Consider the following 17,307-nt stretch of genomic DNA (forward strand, 5'->3'; position numbering starts at 1 on the left):
GGTTTCGGACGAGGCGGTGGCGGCGGATTCAGTCGAGGAGGAGGAGGCGGTGGAGGCAAATGGTGATAGAGGACAGACGAAATGATTTCATTGTGTTTTCAGGCCTCCAGAGTATACCTAGATTTAAGTTAATAGAGTGTATGTAACGTTATTGCAAGTAATTTTGTATACAAATTATGTCTAATTTTTATTTTTTATTGTAAATTAAATTTTAGAAATAATTAAATTTATTTACATATAACAAAAACAAAATTACGCCTCCTCGAATCTGATGTGCTTCCCCAATTCTTTCTCAGCCTTTTTCAGCAACTTGTCGCGACCTCTCTGCTTCTTCGCAGTATCCTTCTTGAATTTACTCTCCCTGCTGCTGAGAATCTTCTCCCAGTAGATCTTCTCCTCGTCGCCTTCCAAAAGGCTCGTTTCACCCGTCGAAAAACTGCTGCAGAATTGCTTCGCGTTTTCATTGGTCAAAAACCTGAGGTAGGCTGTGTCGTTGTTCAGAGTCGTAGGTATATCAACGAATTGAATATCGGAACAACCACTTTTCAAATCATTCTGTAAAAATAATACAATAAAATCCCAAATTTACTGAAAATAAAGTTATTTGTGAAATACCTTTGCCTTCTTTGTATCATTGCATGATTCGCTAAACTTCAATTGTACTATGCATCCTGGTACAAACTGCAGTTTCTTAGTTTCCTCTTCAACCTCTTGTTGTTTAACTTCATTATTGTCATGGTTATTGGCTTTGTTATTGAATCGTCTTTTATTCAAATGCTGTTTGAGTTGCTTCATCTTATCTCTTTGCATATTTAAATAACGATTTCTCATTTTTTTCCACTCCATTCTATAATCAACAAAAAATATTGTAACGAATATAAAATTACGATTTACAAGACAATATTACATACTTTGGTAGCACCTGTAAGCCTAATTCTTTAAACTGCGCCTTCAGCTTCTTCAATTTCCTTTTTTTCTTCTTACTCTCGTCCTCTGCATCAGATTCATCAGCTTTAAATTTCTTGCTCTCCTTCTCAACATTATTAGTATCATCATCATTCTCAAGTTTCCTCTTCTTTTCATTATCACTTTTCACTTCTTCCTCCATCATTTGCTCACATTCTGCTGGCGTTTTGTAGTGAACAGTCTCTTTATCACCATTAACAAATGTTGAGATGCTGCACAAATCTTCTGGAGCCACCTGAGAAGATATCTTGCAATCAATGCTCTCAAAAAATTCAACACATTTTTGTGAACTATTTGCATTATCAAACTCAACAAAGGCAAAACCTTTGTTCAATTTGTTGTGGCTGTATTTTGGTATGGAAACATAAGAGACTTTACCAAAATCTGAAAACAAATTTACAAGCCAATCATGTGTGACATCAGATTGTACATTTTCCACATACAGAGTACAATCATCCACATCAACTTTTTTAACAATTGCAGTGACTCTTTTCACTTTTGTTTTGTCTTCAGATAGTTGGAGCAGTTCAGAATTCTTTAGAGCAGTAGCAATTTTTTCTACAGTTGTTGTAAGCTTTAGGATCTTATTGAATTTCAAAAAAACTTCCAAATCAACAACTAAAAAAAATTAATAGATAAATCAAATTTATATGCCATTACTCTTCATTTATGATACTTACATTCATTTTGGTTGATCAATTGCATTAAAAACCTATCTTTGCTTAGGTTAGAATCGCTGAAGTAAAATTCCATTTGTTTTAGGATAGAATTGTACAGTTGCTTTTTTCGTTGTCGACCAACTTTGTGTCCTTCCTTTACTGATGGATCTGTACCCATTTTATTTCTATTGAACTTATCTGAATTGTATTGAACTGTTTCACTTAAACTCTTGAAAACAACCTCAAAAAAATCTTTCAAATCTTCTAACAAGAAATGTAACCAACCTTACGAAACAATAATACTGTAAATTCATGTTGGCAATATCCAATTAGAATTGGATGATATTGAAAAGGGTTGTCAGGAGTTGAATAATTATTTTAGTTTATATTAAATTTTTAGAATTAAAACTGTTAGCATGTCTTCACCGGCCCCAAAATCCCCAGAGCAAAGTGAGAAGAGCAAGAAATATGATCGTCAGTTGAGGTTAGTTGTGAATATACAGTTATTGCAATTGAGCTGAATCTTTAATTGTTCATACAGATTATGGGGTGATCATGGACAGAGGTTTCTTGAGAACTCCAAGGTTTGCTTGATAAATGCCACAGCCTTAGGTACAGAAATCTTGAAGAGCTTAGTGTTGCCAGGTATTGGATCATTCACAATCATTGATGGTGAAAAGGTAACAGAGGAAGACATTGGATCAAAGTAATTTGTTTTCTCTATGTCATTGAAGAGTTAAGATAATTTCAGTTGAATTGCAGCTTCTTCTTGGATAATGACAGTTTAGGGAATTCCAGAGCTCAAGCTGCAACAATGTGCTTGCTGGAATTGAATCCAGATGTTCGAGGAGATTACATTGATGAATTCCCTGAAAATGTGATGAAGCAAAATCAAGATTTCTTAAAGGGTTTTTCTGTGGTCATTGCTACAGCTCTACCAGAAAAGTAATGATTATATTTGAAAATGTTTTCACTTACTGATTATTAAGTTATTTAGATTTTTAATTCCATTGTCTAAACAATTGTGGGATGCTGGCATACCTCTGTTTTCTTGCAAGAGTATAGGATTATTGGGTTACGCGCGTCTTCAAGTGAATGAACACACAGTAATTGAAGTCCACCCAGATAACGATAATCCGGATTTGCGTTTGGATGAGCCGTGGCCGGCGCTGAAAGAGCACTTGGAAAGCTTCGATATTTCAAAGTTGGATAAGAAAGAGAGGAGTCACGTGCCAGCTTTAATAATCTTATACTATTTTATGCAGAAGTTCAGAAATTTACATGATGGTAAATGCTAAATTACTAATTTAATTTAGTCAAATTAAGAATATTTTGTATAGGTGCGCTGCCTACAAATAGGGCGGAGAAAGATCAGCTTAGGAATATGATTCGTGCTTGTGGCAATGAAGAAGGACTTTTGGAAGAGAACTTTGAAGAAGCTATACATTACGTTAACACGTGCTTGTCCCATTCGAAAATCTCTTCGCAGGTGCAAAGTATTTTAGATGATCCTAAATGTCTCAATTTAAACCAAGACGTAAGTTTTAAATTCTTAAAAAAATGATGTTTTTATTTATTTTAATGTTTGTAGAGTGCTCCGTTTTGGGTGATGGTTTCAGCTTTAAGAGAATTGGTGCAAACTGAAGGCTCTTTGCCGGTGAAAGGAAGTCTACCGGATATGGCAGCAGATACCAACAGTTACATAACTCTTCAGCAGATCTATCAAAAGAGATTCAACGAGCAAGTCGAGACTGTTCAACGCAGAGTTTCTGAAATCTTGAGGAATGTGAACCAATCTCCGGATGCGATAACCGAGGATGAAATTAAATTGTTCTGCAAACATGCGAACGAGTTGTATATTGTTAGAGGGACGTGCATTGCCGACGAATACCAGTCGAGCACGTTGGATATAAGCATGTATCTGGATGATCCCGATAGTTTGATGATGTACTATGTGATCTTGAGGGGTCTTGATAGATTTCTGAGCGAGTTTAACGCTTATCCAGGACAATTCGATGATCAAGTTGAACCTGATGTTGTCAAGTTGAAGTCTACCATCGGAAAATTGCTCGCCGAGTGGGGCTGCGGTCAAGTGTTGAGAGACGAACGCGTCCATGAGGTGTGCAGGTATGGAGGAGCTGAAATGCATTCCATATCAGCAATTTTAGGTGGTTGCGTTGCGCACGAAGTAATCAAGTTGATCACACATCAGTATAAACCGCTCAACAACACATTCATCTTCGATGCCATCACTTCGAATTCTGTTACATATAGATTGTAAGAAGCAAACTACATATAAGTTGTAAATTTTGATTTCTTTCATTTTGTTCTTTTTTTTCCATTAATTTATTTATAATCTTAATAAAAATACATATTCCAAATATTTTGTTCTTTCTTCTATCATTATTTGAATTTGATCTTAAACAGATTTCTATTGATTTTAATGATCAATAGAAATATCAAGTAAGATTATGAAACACAAAATAGACATATCATTTTCAAAATATATACTGAAAGTATACAATTAATAAAATGTTGAAACAGTTAATTACAAACTTTACTAATGAAAGTAGAACTAAAAAGTAGAAATAGAGAAACTGCAAATATTTTTGATTTTATGATTGCACCACTAGATGAGGCTGTAATCTAAATTTAAGTCAAGAAGCGAACCATAGCGGTTTTTCACGATTTCGAACAGTTTAAAATATTTAAATTTAAAATATTCTTGTTTTAATAAAAGTATTCAATTTTATTATTATTTTAATTTCGATTTCATTTCTTAGAATTTAAATCTACTGAATCTGTGTATTAAAGATACAGTGAAACCTCGCTTAACGAGTACTTCTCATAACGAGCAAAATGAATTGTACGAAAAATATCTCGCTTAACGAGCGACGTTTCGCATAACGAGTGACGATGAGAAGAGAAGTCCCGGATTGCGCGTCTGCTGAATCATTTTTAAAACTTGTCTACACATATTATGTGTATTTTTGAATATGTTTCGCTATACGAGTATTTCACTATACGAGTCAAAATGTGTAAATTTTGGAATGGATTAAAGCAAGGTTCCACTGTACTTGAATTATATCAATAAAATTGAATTGGATTCTAAATGTATATTACTTGCAACTCGAAATAATATCACATTATGAGAACGTACGAGTGTTTACTCGCTTTAAGTACTTTGATATGCATGAATACTAAATTCAATTACAGAAACAAAAAGCTATCACTCAAAACAAACTGTTTTCTGGGAACACAGATAAGATATCATTATTCATGTTACTGCCAACAAAGTACTAAATGTATGCATTTTTTTTGGCAATTATTATTATTACAAACTATACTTAGAATTATAAAATACATATGTAACAATTTAAATAATTGAAAGCATAAATACATGTTCAATACGGTACAATTCTGCTTCAAATTTAGATAAAATTAAAATCGAATAGGATTTTCTACCTGCTTCTTTTATGTAAATATATTAAAATTTATTATGAAAACTGAATGTATATTGAATTTGGAATAATATGAAGAATCAAAAGGACGTAAGAAATGCATGTGATGTAGGGTGACAGTTGAAAGAAGACCCTTTTCCCAAAAATTCAATTACGATATGCATTATATATGTAGATTCGGTTTCTACTTGTTTTCACTTGATGCTATGAAATATGCTTGAATGAATGGAAGTGCTTATCGAGTCGATCGAACTAAAAATAATGAAAATTGGATGCACGCTCCTTCGAACTCGTTGATACAAATCAGGATTTGATGATAATGTGATTGATGCGATGACAAATGAAATTGGTCTTCTATTAATAGGACATAATTTGATCCAAAAATATAAAACTAAACAAAACAAAAGGGTGTTAGATAGGAGCGATTGGAAACATGTAGTTTTTTTTTATTGAAGCAAATCTATTTTTGAACTAAATAGATAAAGCCACTTGAAAACATAATGACTTTCAAATGGTCTTTGATAGAGGGTTTCTATAAAATGCAATTCAAATCGTCGGAATGCTCAATTTTGTTGTGTGACTCCAACTGGAACCAGGTAAGTGTTTCATAGATAAACCAATTAAATCTTGTGTTAACAAATCGTTCGTGCTGTTTGGTTTCTTTTAGCAGCAAAATGAAAGCAATCCTTGCGACCTGTTTGGTCCTGGCCGTCGCCGTCTTCGGCGAGAAAGTCAGGTACGATGGCTTCCAAGTTTACGAACTGATCCCGGTCAACGAGCAGCAAGTCAGCGCTTTGAAGTCCATGGAGGAATTGAACGGTGGATACAGCTTCTGGATCGGTGCAAGCACCGTCGGAAAGGCCGTCCACGTTATGGTCCCACCTCACCTCAAGTTGAACTTCGAAGATTCCATGAAGCTCCTCAACTTGAACCACAGCATCTACATGGAGAACGTACAAGAAAAGATTGAATCTTCCAGCGTGAGGACTCACTACAAATCTTTCGGTTGGACCCAATACCACACCCTTGAAGAGGTAATTTTGTGTTATTTAGTTGAAATGAGGATTGTATTTTGATAATGACGCTGTTTGTAGATCTACGATTTCTTGAGGGATTTGGAGAGCCGTTTCCCCGACAACGTTAAGGTTGTTAAGGGTGGTGAATCCTACGAAGGTCGTGACATCCTCGGTGTCCACGTCTCCTTCAACAAGGCCAACGAGAACAACGCCATCTTCATCGAGGGCGGAATCCACGCTCGCGAATGGATCGGACCTGCCACCGTCACCTACATGTTAAACGAATTCATGACCAGCACCGACTCCAGGGTTCGCAACATCGCCGAAAGCCACGACTGGTACATCTTCCCGAGCGTCAACCCAGACGGTTACGTTTACACCCACGCCAGGGATCGCATGTGGCGCAAGACCCGTCAACCTTACGGTTTCTGCGTCGGTGCCGATCCCAACAGGAACTGGGGCTTCCACTGGATGGAGGGTGGCGCCAGCAACAACCCCTGCTTGGAGACCTTCGCCGGATCCAAGGCTTTCTCCGAGCCAGAGACCAAATCCTTGGCCGATTACATCGAATCCATCAACAAGAAGTTGGTCGGTTACATCGCCTTCCATTCCTACTCCCAACTCCTTCTGATCCCGTACGGACACACCTCTCAACATCTTGAGAACTACGATGAGCTTTACCGCATCGGACTTAAGGGCGCCAAAGCTCTTGAGAAGCACTACGGAACCAAGTACACCGTCGGAAACATCGTCGAGACCATCTACATTGCCAGCGGCGGTTCCATGGATTGGGTCAAGGGTGAATTCGGCACTCGCATCACCTACACCTACGAGCTGAGAGATACTGGACGTCACGGATTCTTGTTGCCAGCTGAACAGATCATCCCAACCGGTGAAGAAACTTTGGACTCTTTGGTCACCATGCTTGAGGAATACCAAAAGTAAACACTCAACTCCTTGTACATAATTAATAAAAAAAAAAACTAAATAAATACACAATGTTATAAACAAAATCAATAATTTTCAAATACCTTCAATTCTTCAACTACATAAATTAACAAAATCATTCTATTTGAAAATATAATCAAATTTAACTGTTTGGATTGAAATCCAATTAAAACATTATTTTATAGAAATATCATTAATTTATTACAAATCAACATAATCCCACAGAAAAATAAAACTAATTTAATTCAGATTTCGATTGTGATAAGTAACAGACATTTAAATGCAATTATTCTTTAATTAATAAATTAATTATATTTTAGACTTTGAACTTAAATTTTGAGACAACACATTGACAAAGATTTTAAAAATACCAATTAGTTAACCCACATTTAATCAATTTCTCTGTTAATTACAATTAATTGAAAATGAGATATAAGATTAAAATTGAATTATCATTACATTATTACAACACAATATTATACTTAAGTGTTTAAAATATTGTTACTGATAAATAAATAATATATACGATGTTCAATTGCTTTACAATTATTGTTTGATTGACAGAAAACAAAGAAATGATGATTTAAAGAGATTATAAGTAAACATCCAGAATGTTTCAATATATTCCTTGAAAAGTTGATAATCTAGCTATGATAAATTGGAATTTTTCCAATTGTTTATTCGAGTTACTTTAAAAATTATCGATAATTCCTAGTAAATATTATCATTTGTTTATATCTATTGATCAAAAGATCTAAGCAATTATAAATAGAAATAAAATACAGTAGTAACTTCTAAAATTAGAAAACAACATTGGAAAAAAAATGAAGATCATCCGATTACGTGACAATTGCCACACGGAATCTGGATTCGGTCGAAAACAAATCACTTTTTGAATGCCGAAATCAAAGATAAGTCGCGGTTATTTTTAGACAAGATGACAGAAAGTGTGAATGTGAGGGAGAGTCGAAAAGTCTCCGTTATTGATATGGACATACCGACGTTTTTTTTTTTTTGCGAAAAGCCAATATAGGGACACCCACGTAATCGTAAACATCAATCCTGGATGTGACACGACATGTAAATGGTTTTCTTTTTCACCACAACTAGATTGAATAAATATTTGCTGTTTATTACATTTTCATCTGAGCACGAGAAAAAAAAAGTTTTTTTTATTCGTTGTTGTTGTTACGTCCCTCGAGAGTTAATTAAATCTGTTTACCGGTATGAATCCATGTGGATACATAATACATTAATGGAACGGTTTGTGGATAACCGGGAAAAGTTTAAGAACAGAATTAATTTCACGTGGAAAACGTTTTCCGAGGATTTAACTCGATGTTCAATTTGCAGAGGAGGCTCTGCACGTGATTGTGATTTTTTCCACTTTCCAAAAATAAATTACGTAACGATTGTTTATTCTTCTTTGGGTCAATTTAACATTAATTTCAACAATTCAAAAATTACGGTTGGATTACGTAGTTAGTTTAATATTGAACATTATAATGAAACACAACTATTAAATCATTTATAAAAATCTATATTTAGAATTGTACAAAAGTAGTAGTAGCTTTGACATTCTTATTACATCAAAACTTAGTCTTAAAACTCTTAAAAATGACTCCTAAATATTATAATACATGAAAATCTGAATTTTCTCGAGAAATGTTAAGTTGACAAATATAAAGACAATAATATATTTTTGAAGAAATTTTAAACCATTTTCTTCAGATTATAAACTATTACTATAAATTTTTTTGTATTTTTATTGTCATAACACTTAAAATTTTAATTGAAATATGTTCAAATTGAAACTTCTATAATATTTATTTTAAGAAATATAATAAGTTGCAAATATTTAACTCATAATTCAAAATAAAATGTAGGATACTATTACCAAAAGAATTGCATCCCTTGTGGGGATCGAACCCACGACCTTTGGATTAGAAGTCCAACGCGCTATCCGCTGCGCCAAAGGGACGATGTTTTTCTTAAGATCCAAACATTAAACGAAAGAAAATTGAGATTTTGCATAAAAAAGGGTTGAATATAATATTATCCCATTAAATTACGTGAAGAAGTACATATTAAATTACGTGAAGAAAGACATAGCTTGTCAGAAAATCACTTGATAATTTGTGAAAGTCTATATGCTTAGATTTTGGTTAATTAATGTCAAAATTGAGAGTGACATTGATTGCTTTCCCAACTCGATATTAATTTTAAAACATTTATTAAAAATAATTTCTAGAGCAAAGAATCTTAACAGCGCAACTTCCTTAAGTTGATAAAGTTCATAACAAATACTTATATTAATCCATTAAATATTCAGTTTTTCATAAACGTATGTTGTATTATATTTTATATTAAAATACATAAACAGTGTATATTCTTATATTAGATTCTTCAAGGTCGCATTTCTAACTGGTTTCTACGAATCTGTTGTGTATTCTTATGTAGTGGCGTCAAAGATTTTATGCCTTTTAAAACTAAAATTCGTTGACCACGGAGGTCTTGTATAAGCAAAGTTTTATGTGTAAAGAATAAGGCGGATATATCCGCCACACGTAAACAGTCAAAAACACGGAATCGAAGTAAAATAAAGCAAAAATATTTTTTAGTTTAAACACAACGTAATGTAATGCATCAAAACACAATAATCTAGAACGTGAATATTAAACAATGGACAAGTAAAATGACAATATGTGCCGGTGTTTAACACCGTTAGAGTTGAGGACAATCAAAACAATAAGAAACCAAACAACAAGATAGAATTATGCGGAGTTTGAAACTTCTAATTAAATTTTGTATACATTCTGCTCCGTTATCAAAGCACAAATATCCAAGAAAATAGAGCGTACACATAAAGGAAATTATACAAATTAATAATTCTCATTACTTTTTTTTTGTCATCTAAAATTAATTAGTTAATTAATTAACCTGTCCTCACTTTTATACTATCACAATGAATTGGAATACAATGAGATTTTCAGATAGAATAATCTATGTAACAAAAACATGTTTTTGTCATCAAATTGTTTGTGATTTGAGAATAAAAATTAATAATTTTATAATGAATTTGTTAATGAATTAATCTTTTGCTCCCATTTTCTACTATCCAAAGTAATTGGAATACAATGGAGCATTCAGGGTTTTAATTAAAATAGTAATCTCTGTTTGTTTATGTAACAAAAACATGTTTTTGTCAATACATTGCATGTGTTTTGACAGTGCGTTTTGTATTGAAAGGAATATGCACTAACGTAATGAAATTTTATGTGTTTTCCAAAAATTCGCTTTTAAATAAACTTTTGTATATATTTATTTTAATTTTAGGAATGTTTCGAGGGATAAAATGTGTTTCTTGTTTTGGAGTTGCAGGTGAAATTAAGTGCTTTAAGGATCCTTATAATATTTCTTCGCAACGTCGCTTCTGTTCTTCGTGCAAAATGTAATTTTATTATGAATTTGACTAGAAATTGTACAAATGATAACGATAAGAAGATGAATCAATTAATGTTTTGAAATAGATATATTAATTAAACACTTTTCTTTATAAATGTTTATAGTAACATTAATTGACTATTGAAAATACAGAAATCGTCTCCTTTCTGTTGTGGTTATATTGTCCTGAGTTGATGAAGAGTTCTGATCACCCATTCAAGTAGTATGTATTGTTTAACTATTGTAATCAAGTATGTATCAAATGTTTGTGGTTTGGGTGTACTTAACGTTATAGTTACATCAATTAGTAAGTCTGTAATGTTCATAGATGGCGGGAACGTTCCGTATACTAAATACAGTGAAACCTCGCTTAACAAGTTTAATCCGTTCCAAAATTTTCGGATATTAAAAAATACACATAATATGTGTACACAAGTTTTAAAAATGATGTAGAAGGCGCGCAATCCGGGACATCTCTTCTCATCGTCACTCGTTATGCGAAACGTTGCTTGTTAAGCGAGTCATTTTTCTTACAATTCATTTGCTCGTTATGCTCGTTAAGCGAGGTACATTGGAACCTCGCTTAACGAGTAAAAATCGGGAAATTTTGGAATGGATTAAATTCGTTAAGCGAGGTTCCACTTTATTAATATTTGATATACTTTAAATAATATATATTGAGCTTGATTGATTGAATAGTAATTAGTTGGGACGCGTTTAGGGACTGTTCGTCAACTAGTATTTACCCCTTTTTGTCCTTCGTCCCCTAGTGAAAACGGAGGATTTTAGACTTACATTCAGGATGGATTATAGAATCAGAGGGGTCCCATACATATGTATGTCGAAGAGGATGAAGCATGCTAACGTATTACCAAAGAAGAAAAAGGAAAAGAAGACGTGCCCGGTGTTTTGTGGAGATGAATCGAAGGATCTCCTCCACGGAGCGAGGAAGGAAACGAAGAAAATGAAACGCGACGCAGGAATTCCGATCACAATAGGACCTTATCCCGTACAAAAGACTGCGGAAATCCGTTGCGAGCTTAAAATTCCGTCGACGCTCTCACAGACTGACTTTAATGCACACCCGAAATCCAGTCATCCGACCTGACGGAATCATCGCATCGGATTACTTCCACCGCCTCCGCCCCCACGCAAAACAAGATACAAATAAACAAAAAAAAGAATTCACATCAAGCCATCCCTTGTGGGGATCGAACCCACGACCTTTGGATTAGAAGTCCAACGCGCTATCCGCTGCGCCAAAGGGACTATGTGAAAAACTTTCGCAATAAAATTTGCGCAAATCGGACCACTCGAATTTGCACAAATTTGCGATGTACATCTGCGCTCAATGAATTAATGTTCACGGTGATCGTGAAACTTTGAATGAACGAGTAAGTTTCCGCTGAATCCTGTTGGCGACGACTCGAGCGCCATCGTTTAGAGACGAACTTAGTTTTATCATAACATTGTAAAGATAACACTGTGATGTGATAGTTTTTATGCTCGAATAAATATTTATTTTGTTTGCCTTCCTGGAATGCGAATCTCCCGAAATACATATGCTTTTTGACGAAAACAGAGAATTGTAATAATAAGTTTATGGAAACGTTTGTCGTTGATATGTAGGTTGCAACTCGGAACTTCCTTATGAGAAAATATAATATTTGTTTGGAATAAATAAGATTTTGACCTGTCAAATTTGTCCTGTTTTTTAATCTTAACTTCAGTAATTTTGCACCTTACCAACACAACAAATACTGAAATTTACTTCAGTTTCATCACTTCACTATCACCAACCAAACCAATTTAATTAAAACTTTTAAATGGTAAATAAAAAAAACTTGAAAACAAATATATATTAAATATTTGCGCAAACTGAATATTGTTATTCTAGTTAGTTTAAGTTTGTCCATTTATCAAAAGTACTTCTATAACTTGATTGTATTAATAAACAAAAACAAGCATTTAATATTTGCACAAATCACATGTTATTGTTTAGATTTAGTATACATTTTGTGCACATGCAATAATTATTGTTATAAGTTGTCACAAATATGAAATTTGCCATAATTCTCATCAAACAATTCCTCTTAATAAGTAAACAGTCGAATGTTAGATATTTGCGCAAACCGAAGAGAGTTGTCAATTGATTTTGTACTAAAGTACTAGTACAAGAACCAAATTTAATGATAATATTAATAAGTAAATAATCATCCACTTCTATAGATCTTCTGTATATTTAGTAGATATGTAACAAGTTTTGGTACAAGTTTCAACATTTGTGAAATTCGCTATAAATCTCAATAACAAATTCATATTAATAAACAAATCAAACATAATAGATTTGCACAAACTTAATTACAAAATCGTCATTTGAAGTCTGTATCAAAATTACTTGTACAAGTTACCAAACTTGACAAACGAGCACCAATTTTTAATGATATGAAATATATTAACAAGTAAATAATCAAATATTTAATATTTGCACAAATCGAATATAGAAATCTCTAGAAACTAAATGTTATTAGCTGTATCAAAACTGTATAATTATATTTGTACCAAATTTCACAAGTACTTGCACAATTTGTCAAAATAAATATAAACAAATTAAAATCAATTAATTTGAAATATTTGCACAAATCCAATTTATTAGTGAACATTATTTAAATTACTGAACTTCATAATTAATCTATTAACAAATAATTTTAGTTACTAATAAATATTATTAATTTGAATATAACGATTTCAATTTTGCTAATTTAATTAATATATGAGTGAAATTACAGTACAAAAAAGAATTAGCCATCCCTTGTGGGGATCGAACCCACGACCTTTGGATTAGAAGTCCAACGCGCTATCCGCTGCGCCAAAGGGACTATATATATTTTTTTGTCCAAATACATTTTCCCATCGATTGACCATCGGTTACTAGCTAGATCAGTGGTTTCCAAACTTGATGTTACTACGCCTCCATTAAAAATATTTAATTTTTTAACGCCACCCCTGCCCTCTACATTTCATGAAATAGATAAAACTTTAGCAGTCATTTGGAAAATTGCTCACTGTAACTAATATTCGCGCCTCCCCTTAGACAGTTTGGAAAACGCTAAACTAGATACTTAGAAATGTCAAAGAACTGCTTGATTCCTAAAAAAAGCATAAAAACTTCACAATAAACTCTTCACTACGAATGTATGCGATAACTGAGGAGTGTCACAATATCCCAATACATGGATAAGGCATCATTATATAATCTTTGATTAGATTGGAGTGTAATGACTTTTAAATATTTGCACTGCACTTGTTGCTATTCTTATCCACCATAGAAAATACAATAAAATAATCATTACTTAACTAAAAACTTTAATTTAAATAACTATGTTTTAAAGAACACCAAAATTATGATCTACAATAGGTTTATAACATTAATTTTAGTATTTTTTTGTTATTATATTTGTTGAAATTGCAAAATTAAGCGCCCCCGGGTGGGCTCGAACCACCAACCTTTCGGTTAACAGCCGAACGCGCTAGCCAATTGCGCCACGGAGGCTCGTTATGCACGTTAGCAAAATTACGCAATACCAACAGGTTGCTTATACTTACGTATATCAATACTAGATAATTGTGTGATTATCTGCTTCAAAAATAACAATGCATTTGAAGTAGACAACCAACGAATCGTATCAATGTTAATAGCAACATAAATAATCATACAATTAAAGTAATGTTATAACCTTAATAAATTAAATTTACTTACAATGATTGAAACTAAATTAACTGTTTTTTGTCTGTGTTAATGATGATTTACTACATTTTCATAATTATTAAATGAATACAAATTACATATGTATAATAGATAAAATAACATTTTAACTAATCAGTAAGTTGTTATCTATTTGAAATCGATACGTGTAATTCATAAATTGTAAAAATCATTAAAATATTTTTTTTTTGTATTGTTTAAATCATAATTCATTGTTTTACCTTGATTTAATAAAATTACTGTGGTTTTGATCATTGTTTCTATGATATTTATGTCAATATTTATTGTAACGGTTCACTTCCATATGTGTAACACTTTTTGTTCAATAGTTGATCAAGGTACTTTCTCTACCGTAGCGACAGCTAAAATGCGACATTGCAAGAACTGCCGAGAACCAAAGTACTTTCTTTATTTTCGGTGTGGTGGGAAACATACTGTTATCAATTATAAAAAGCAAAGAAACTTGTTTAAAAAAAATACAATTTTGAAAAATACAGAAAAATGTATATCAAACATTGCCAATGTCATATTTGATTTCTTCAGTTAAATAAGTATAATTTCAAATATATTTTGAATTCCGACGATTTTATAGACATTTGTGTATACAATTTTTGTTTCATGATATTTTTGCGATTTCTAATTTTTATTAAACTTCCTTTAAACTTTTTATAAATTAGAAAAATAGAGACAAATTTAAATCAATTTTTTGAAAAAATTGTTGAAAGTTTCATATTGATTTATTTAATTTTATTTTCTATCGTTTTTATTCCTAGAAATTTGATTTCTTCAATGAAATAAGTATAATTTAAAATATATTTTAAATTGCGACAACTTTTGTATTATTTTACAGACAATCTTTGTTTCAAGATTATTTTAATCTAAATTTATTAAATTTTTCCAAATCCTAATTTTTAATAGACTTGCTTTAAACTCTTTTTAAATTGATAATATTTTTTTTTTACTTTCAGAAGTTTTTCCAAAAAATTGTATTTTATAGAAATTCTAGAATAATATTTGGTTTAAATCAAAACTTTTCGATCAATGTTCGTAATATTATTGTGATATTTAATGAATATGATTTATTTAACGTATTTATTGGTCAAAATTGAGTATTTACTTTTAAAAAAGTTATATCACTTTACGTAATTCATTTTTTTTATGTTTAAGAAATCATTAACATTTATTTTCTGTTGGTATTATAAATTGCAGGATCTGTCAAAAACTATGAAGTTTTGTTTGTACTCATTTGTTTTTTTTTATGTCTAACAAAAAGACAACACTTGTTTAATGAATTGCAGAATCTGTCATAAACTTTTACTTTTCTTTATTTTATAAACCTTCAAGATTATGATTATATTTTAATATTTTCTTTATAATGAAGCAAAAGTCTGCAACTTTGATTTTATTTAAATAGATTGAACTTTTTACATTGAGTGAAATTCTGTTTATACTCAATTTTTTGATTTATAAGAAAAAGACAAAACTTGTTTTCTATTGGTATTATGAATTGCACAATCTGTCAGAAAGTATTACATTTATTTTACTTTAGAAACCATGGTGATAATTCATCTTTTTTTTTATAATAAATCAAACATACTCAATTTTGATTTTTTTACTAGATTGAAGTGTTTATTATATTGAGTGAAGTTCTATTTGTAATAAGATGATGCAGGACAGTAACATTGCAATAATTTCGAGCGACGAGCGACAATTGTTGCCCACCCATTACAGGAAATGTCTCCTACAAAGCTGTTGGCATCTAGGAATTCGTAATGGATTGACCGCATATTTTCGTGCCTGAAAAATGTGTGCGTGTTTCATAACGGCATTAGAAATATTTATGAAAACCGTTTTCGTACGGTGTCCATTAACTAGAGTCGCCGCCTCCAATAACTTCCAATCTTCTCCAAATATTTAGAGTCGTCGTAATTCGTACCAATTAAAGATGACACCGTTAACATCTGCATCGGATAACTTCTATTTCTAATTTTACGTACTGCAAGGACCAATCTTCGGTTCGAGCTATTCGAACAATGAGCTGTGTCCCCCTGGAGGCGGCGATGGACTGCGTTGAAATGTGCGCGCGTGTGTGTTTACTCGTCCTGTGCTGCTGTGTTGGTCCTTCTGCTGCTGCTCTCGTCCTGACTTCAGTCCTGCACAGGACGTCCTCTACTGCGATCCTCCAGTTCGCGATCCTCGAACACCTACACACACGCACGTGCACCCTCCGACGGGTACGAATCAACTAGTTGTTGCGCAAATTATTTCGAACTTTCAACTTACAGTTCGGTTTTCGGTTTGTTCATCACCACTTCGAAGACATGGCTTAATTCATCCAACTAGTAAGTCTCATTTTATCACCTAATTTTATATAAATATTACGAATAATGTTTATATTTAAATTAACTCTTTGAAAATATTACAATTAAAATTCATCTATAAACTAAGATGTATAAATATTTTTCAAAACTGAACTGTTTTAATAAACAGATTTGAAAATACAATTAGTAACTCATATTTTTTTCCTTTAATTCTTTAAAACTATTACAACTTACATTGAATGAACACCAAAATTGTATTTTTTATGAAACGTAGGTAATTACAAACACTCAATTTTCTAATAATATCACAACAGTATTAATGTACAAACTCCATCAAATTAATAGACAAATTTCAAGTTTTATGAATGATTTATAAAATATTTTCAAAATTGAACTGTTACTTAAATACACGAGAGTCTACTTCTGTTTTAGGAAAAAAATAGTATGAAAAAGTATTATATTACTATTGAAACCAAAACTAAGGTTTGTTTCATATTTGTGTAAAGTAATGTAAACTATTCCTTTAATTCTTGAAAATTAAAAAAGTTGTAAATACGAACAAAAATTTGTAAATGAACTTTTTTTAAATCCAACTGGTAAGTTTTGTTTTAGTTTTTTTTTTCTTCAATTAATTTTTTGAAAGTATTTAAGTACATATAAAAATAAAACCAAAATTGGAAATTTTATGAAAAGTACATAAATATTTTTCAAAACTGAACTGTTTTT

The 17,307-nt window shown here is 32.0% G+C and overlaps 4 protein-coding genes and 4 non-coding genes across 8 annotated transcripts in view; 3 read left to right on the forward strand and 5 right to left on the reverse strand.

Annotated features, from left to right (window-relative positions):
• The window catches only part of LOC108557461 (probable H/ACA ribonucleoprotein complex subunit 1), a 1,723-nt gene extending 1,502 nt beyond the window's left edge, over positions 1-221 (forward strand). The window contains exon 3 of the mRNA XM_017914010.1: positions 1-221. This exon is cut by the window's left edge and continues 300 nt beyond it. Within this exon, the coding sequence (XP_017769499.1) occupies positions 1-66 (66 nt within the window). The 3' untranslated portion in view covers positions 67-221.
• Positions 222-245: 24 nt separating this feature from the next.
• On the reverse strand, positions 246-1,874 carry LOC108557615 (la-related protein 7). Its single transcript, XM_017914244.1, has 4 exons — positions 1,647-1,874; positions 912-1,584; positions 616-847; positions 246-555 (listed from the first exon to the last, which is right to left on the reverse strand). Exons 1-4 carry the CDS (start codon positions 1,801-1,803, stop codon positions 253-255), a joined length of 1,365 nt encoding a protein of 454 aa, XP_017769733.1. The 5' UTR covers positions 1,804-1,874; the 3' UTR covers positions 246-252.
• Positions 1,875-1,940: 66 nt separating this feature from the next.
• LOC108557541 (NEDD8-activating enzyme E1 regulatory subunit) lies at positions 1,941-3,954 on the forward strand. The gene is made up of 6 exons (XM_017914132.1): positions 1,941-2,109; positions 2,167-2,331; positions 2,388-2,570; positions 2,623-2,912; positions 2,966-3,162; positions 3,217-3,954. Exons 1-6 carry the CDS (start codon positions 2,042-2,044, stop codon positions 3,904-3,906), a joined length of 1,593 nt encoding a protein of 530 aa, XP_017769621.1. The 5' UTR covers positions 1,941-2,041; the 3' UTR covers positions 3,907-3,954.
• Positions 3,955-5,664: 1,710 nt separating this feature from the next.
• LOC108557693 (zinc carboxypeptidase-like) lies at positions 5,665-7,115 on the forward strand. Its single transcript, XM_017914367.1, has 3 exons — positions 5,665-5,682; positions 5,754-6,120; positions 6,181-7,115. Exons 2-3 carry the CDS (start codon positions 5,761-5,763, stop codon positions 7,045-7,047), a joined length of 1,227 nt encoding a protein of 408 aa, XP_017769856.1. The 5' UTR covers positions 5,665-5,682; positions 5,754-5,760; the 3' UTR covers positions 7,048-7,115.
• Positions 7,116-8,958: 1,843 nt separating this feature from the next.
• Positions 8,959-9,031, reverse strand: Trnar-ucu. Its single transcript has one exon. It is a non-coding gene; the product is annotated as a tRNA-Arg (tRNA).
• A 2,659-nt stretch (positions 9,032-11,690) lies between these two features.
• Trnar-ucu lies at positions 11,691-11,763 on the reverse strand. Its single transcript has one exon. It is a non-coding gene; the product is annotated as a tRNA-Arg (tRNA).
• A 1,537-nt stretch (positions 11,764-13,300) lies between these two features.
• On the reverse strand, positions 13,301-13,373 carry Trnar-ucu. Its single transcript has one exon. It is a non-coding gene; the product is annotated as a tRNA-Arg (tRNA).
• A 600-nt stretch (positions 13,374-13,973) lies between these two features.
• On the reverse strand, positions 13,974-14,047 carry Trnan-guu. The gene has a single exon. It is a non-coding gene; the product is annotated as a tRNA-Asn (tRNA).
• Positions 14,048-17,307: the final 3,260 nt, after the last annotated feature.

This window comes from Nicrophorus vespilloides, unplaced genomic scaffold, assembly GCF_001412225.1.
Source record: "Nicrophorus vespilloides isolate i.1.1-1 unplaced genomic scaffold, Nicve_v1.0, whole genome shotgun sequence".
Classification (NCBI taxonomy): Eukaryota; Metazoa; Arthropoda; class Insecta; order Coleoptera; family Silphidae; genus Nicrophorus; species Nicrophorus vespilloides.

What these genes read in the sequence shown, in the direction of transcription:
- LOC108557615 (XM_017914244.1), bottom strand. Translation starts at nt 1,803, where the DNA reads ATGGGTACAGATCCATCAGTAAAGGAAGGACACAAAGTTGGTCGACAA. An exon ending in ATTGATCAACCAAAATGAAT is followed by an intron (nt 1,585 to 1,646) that starts GTAAGTATCATA and finishes AATTTTTTTTAG; the next exon opens with TTGTTGATTTGGAAGTTTTT. An exon ending in GGCTTACAGGTGCTACCAAA is followed by an intron (nt 848 to 911) that starts GTATGTAATATT and finishes TGTTGATTATAG; the next exon opens with AATGGAGTGGAAAAAAATGA.
- LOC108557541 (XM_017914132.1), top strand. Translation starts at nt 2,042, where the DNA reads ATGTCTTCACCGGCCCCAAAATCCCCAGAGCAAAGTGAGAAGAGCAAG. An exon ending in GCTACAGCTCTACCAGAAAA is followed by an intron (nt 2,571 to 2,622) that starts GTAATGATTATA and finishes TAAGTTATTTAG; the next exon opens with ATTTTTAATTCCATTGTCTA. An exon ending in GTTCAGAAATTTACATGATG is followed by an intron (nt 2,913 to 2,965) that starts GTAAATGCTAAA and finishes TATTTTGTATAG; the next exon opens with GTGCGCTGCCTACAAATAGG.
- LOC108557693 (XM_017914367.1), top strand. Translation starts at nt 5,761, where the DNA reads ATGAAAGCAATCCTTGCGACCTGTTTGGTCCTGGCCGTCGCCGTCTTC. An exon ending in AATACCACACCCTTGAAGAG is followed by an intron (nt 6,121 to 6,180) that starts GTAATTTTGTGT and finishes CGCTGTTTGTAG; the next exon opens with ATCTACGATTTCTTGAGGGA.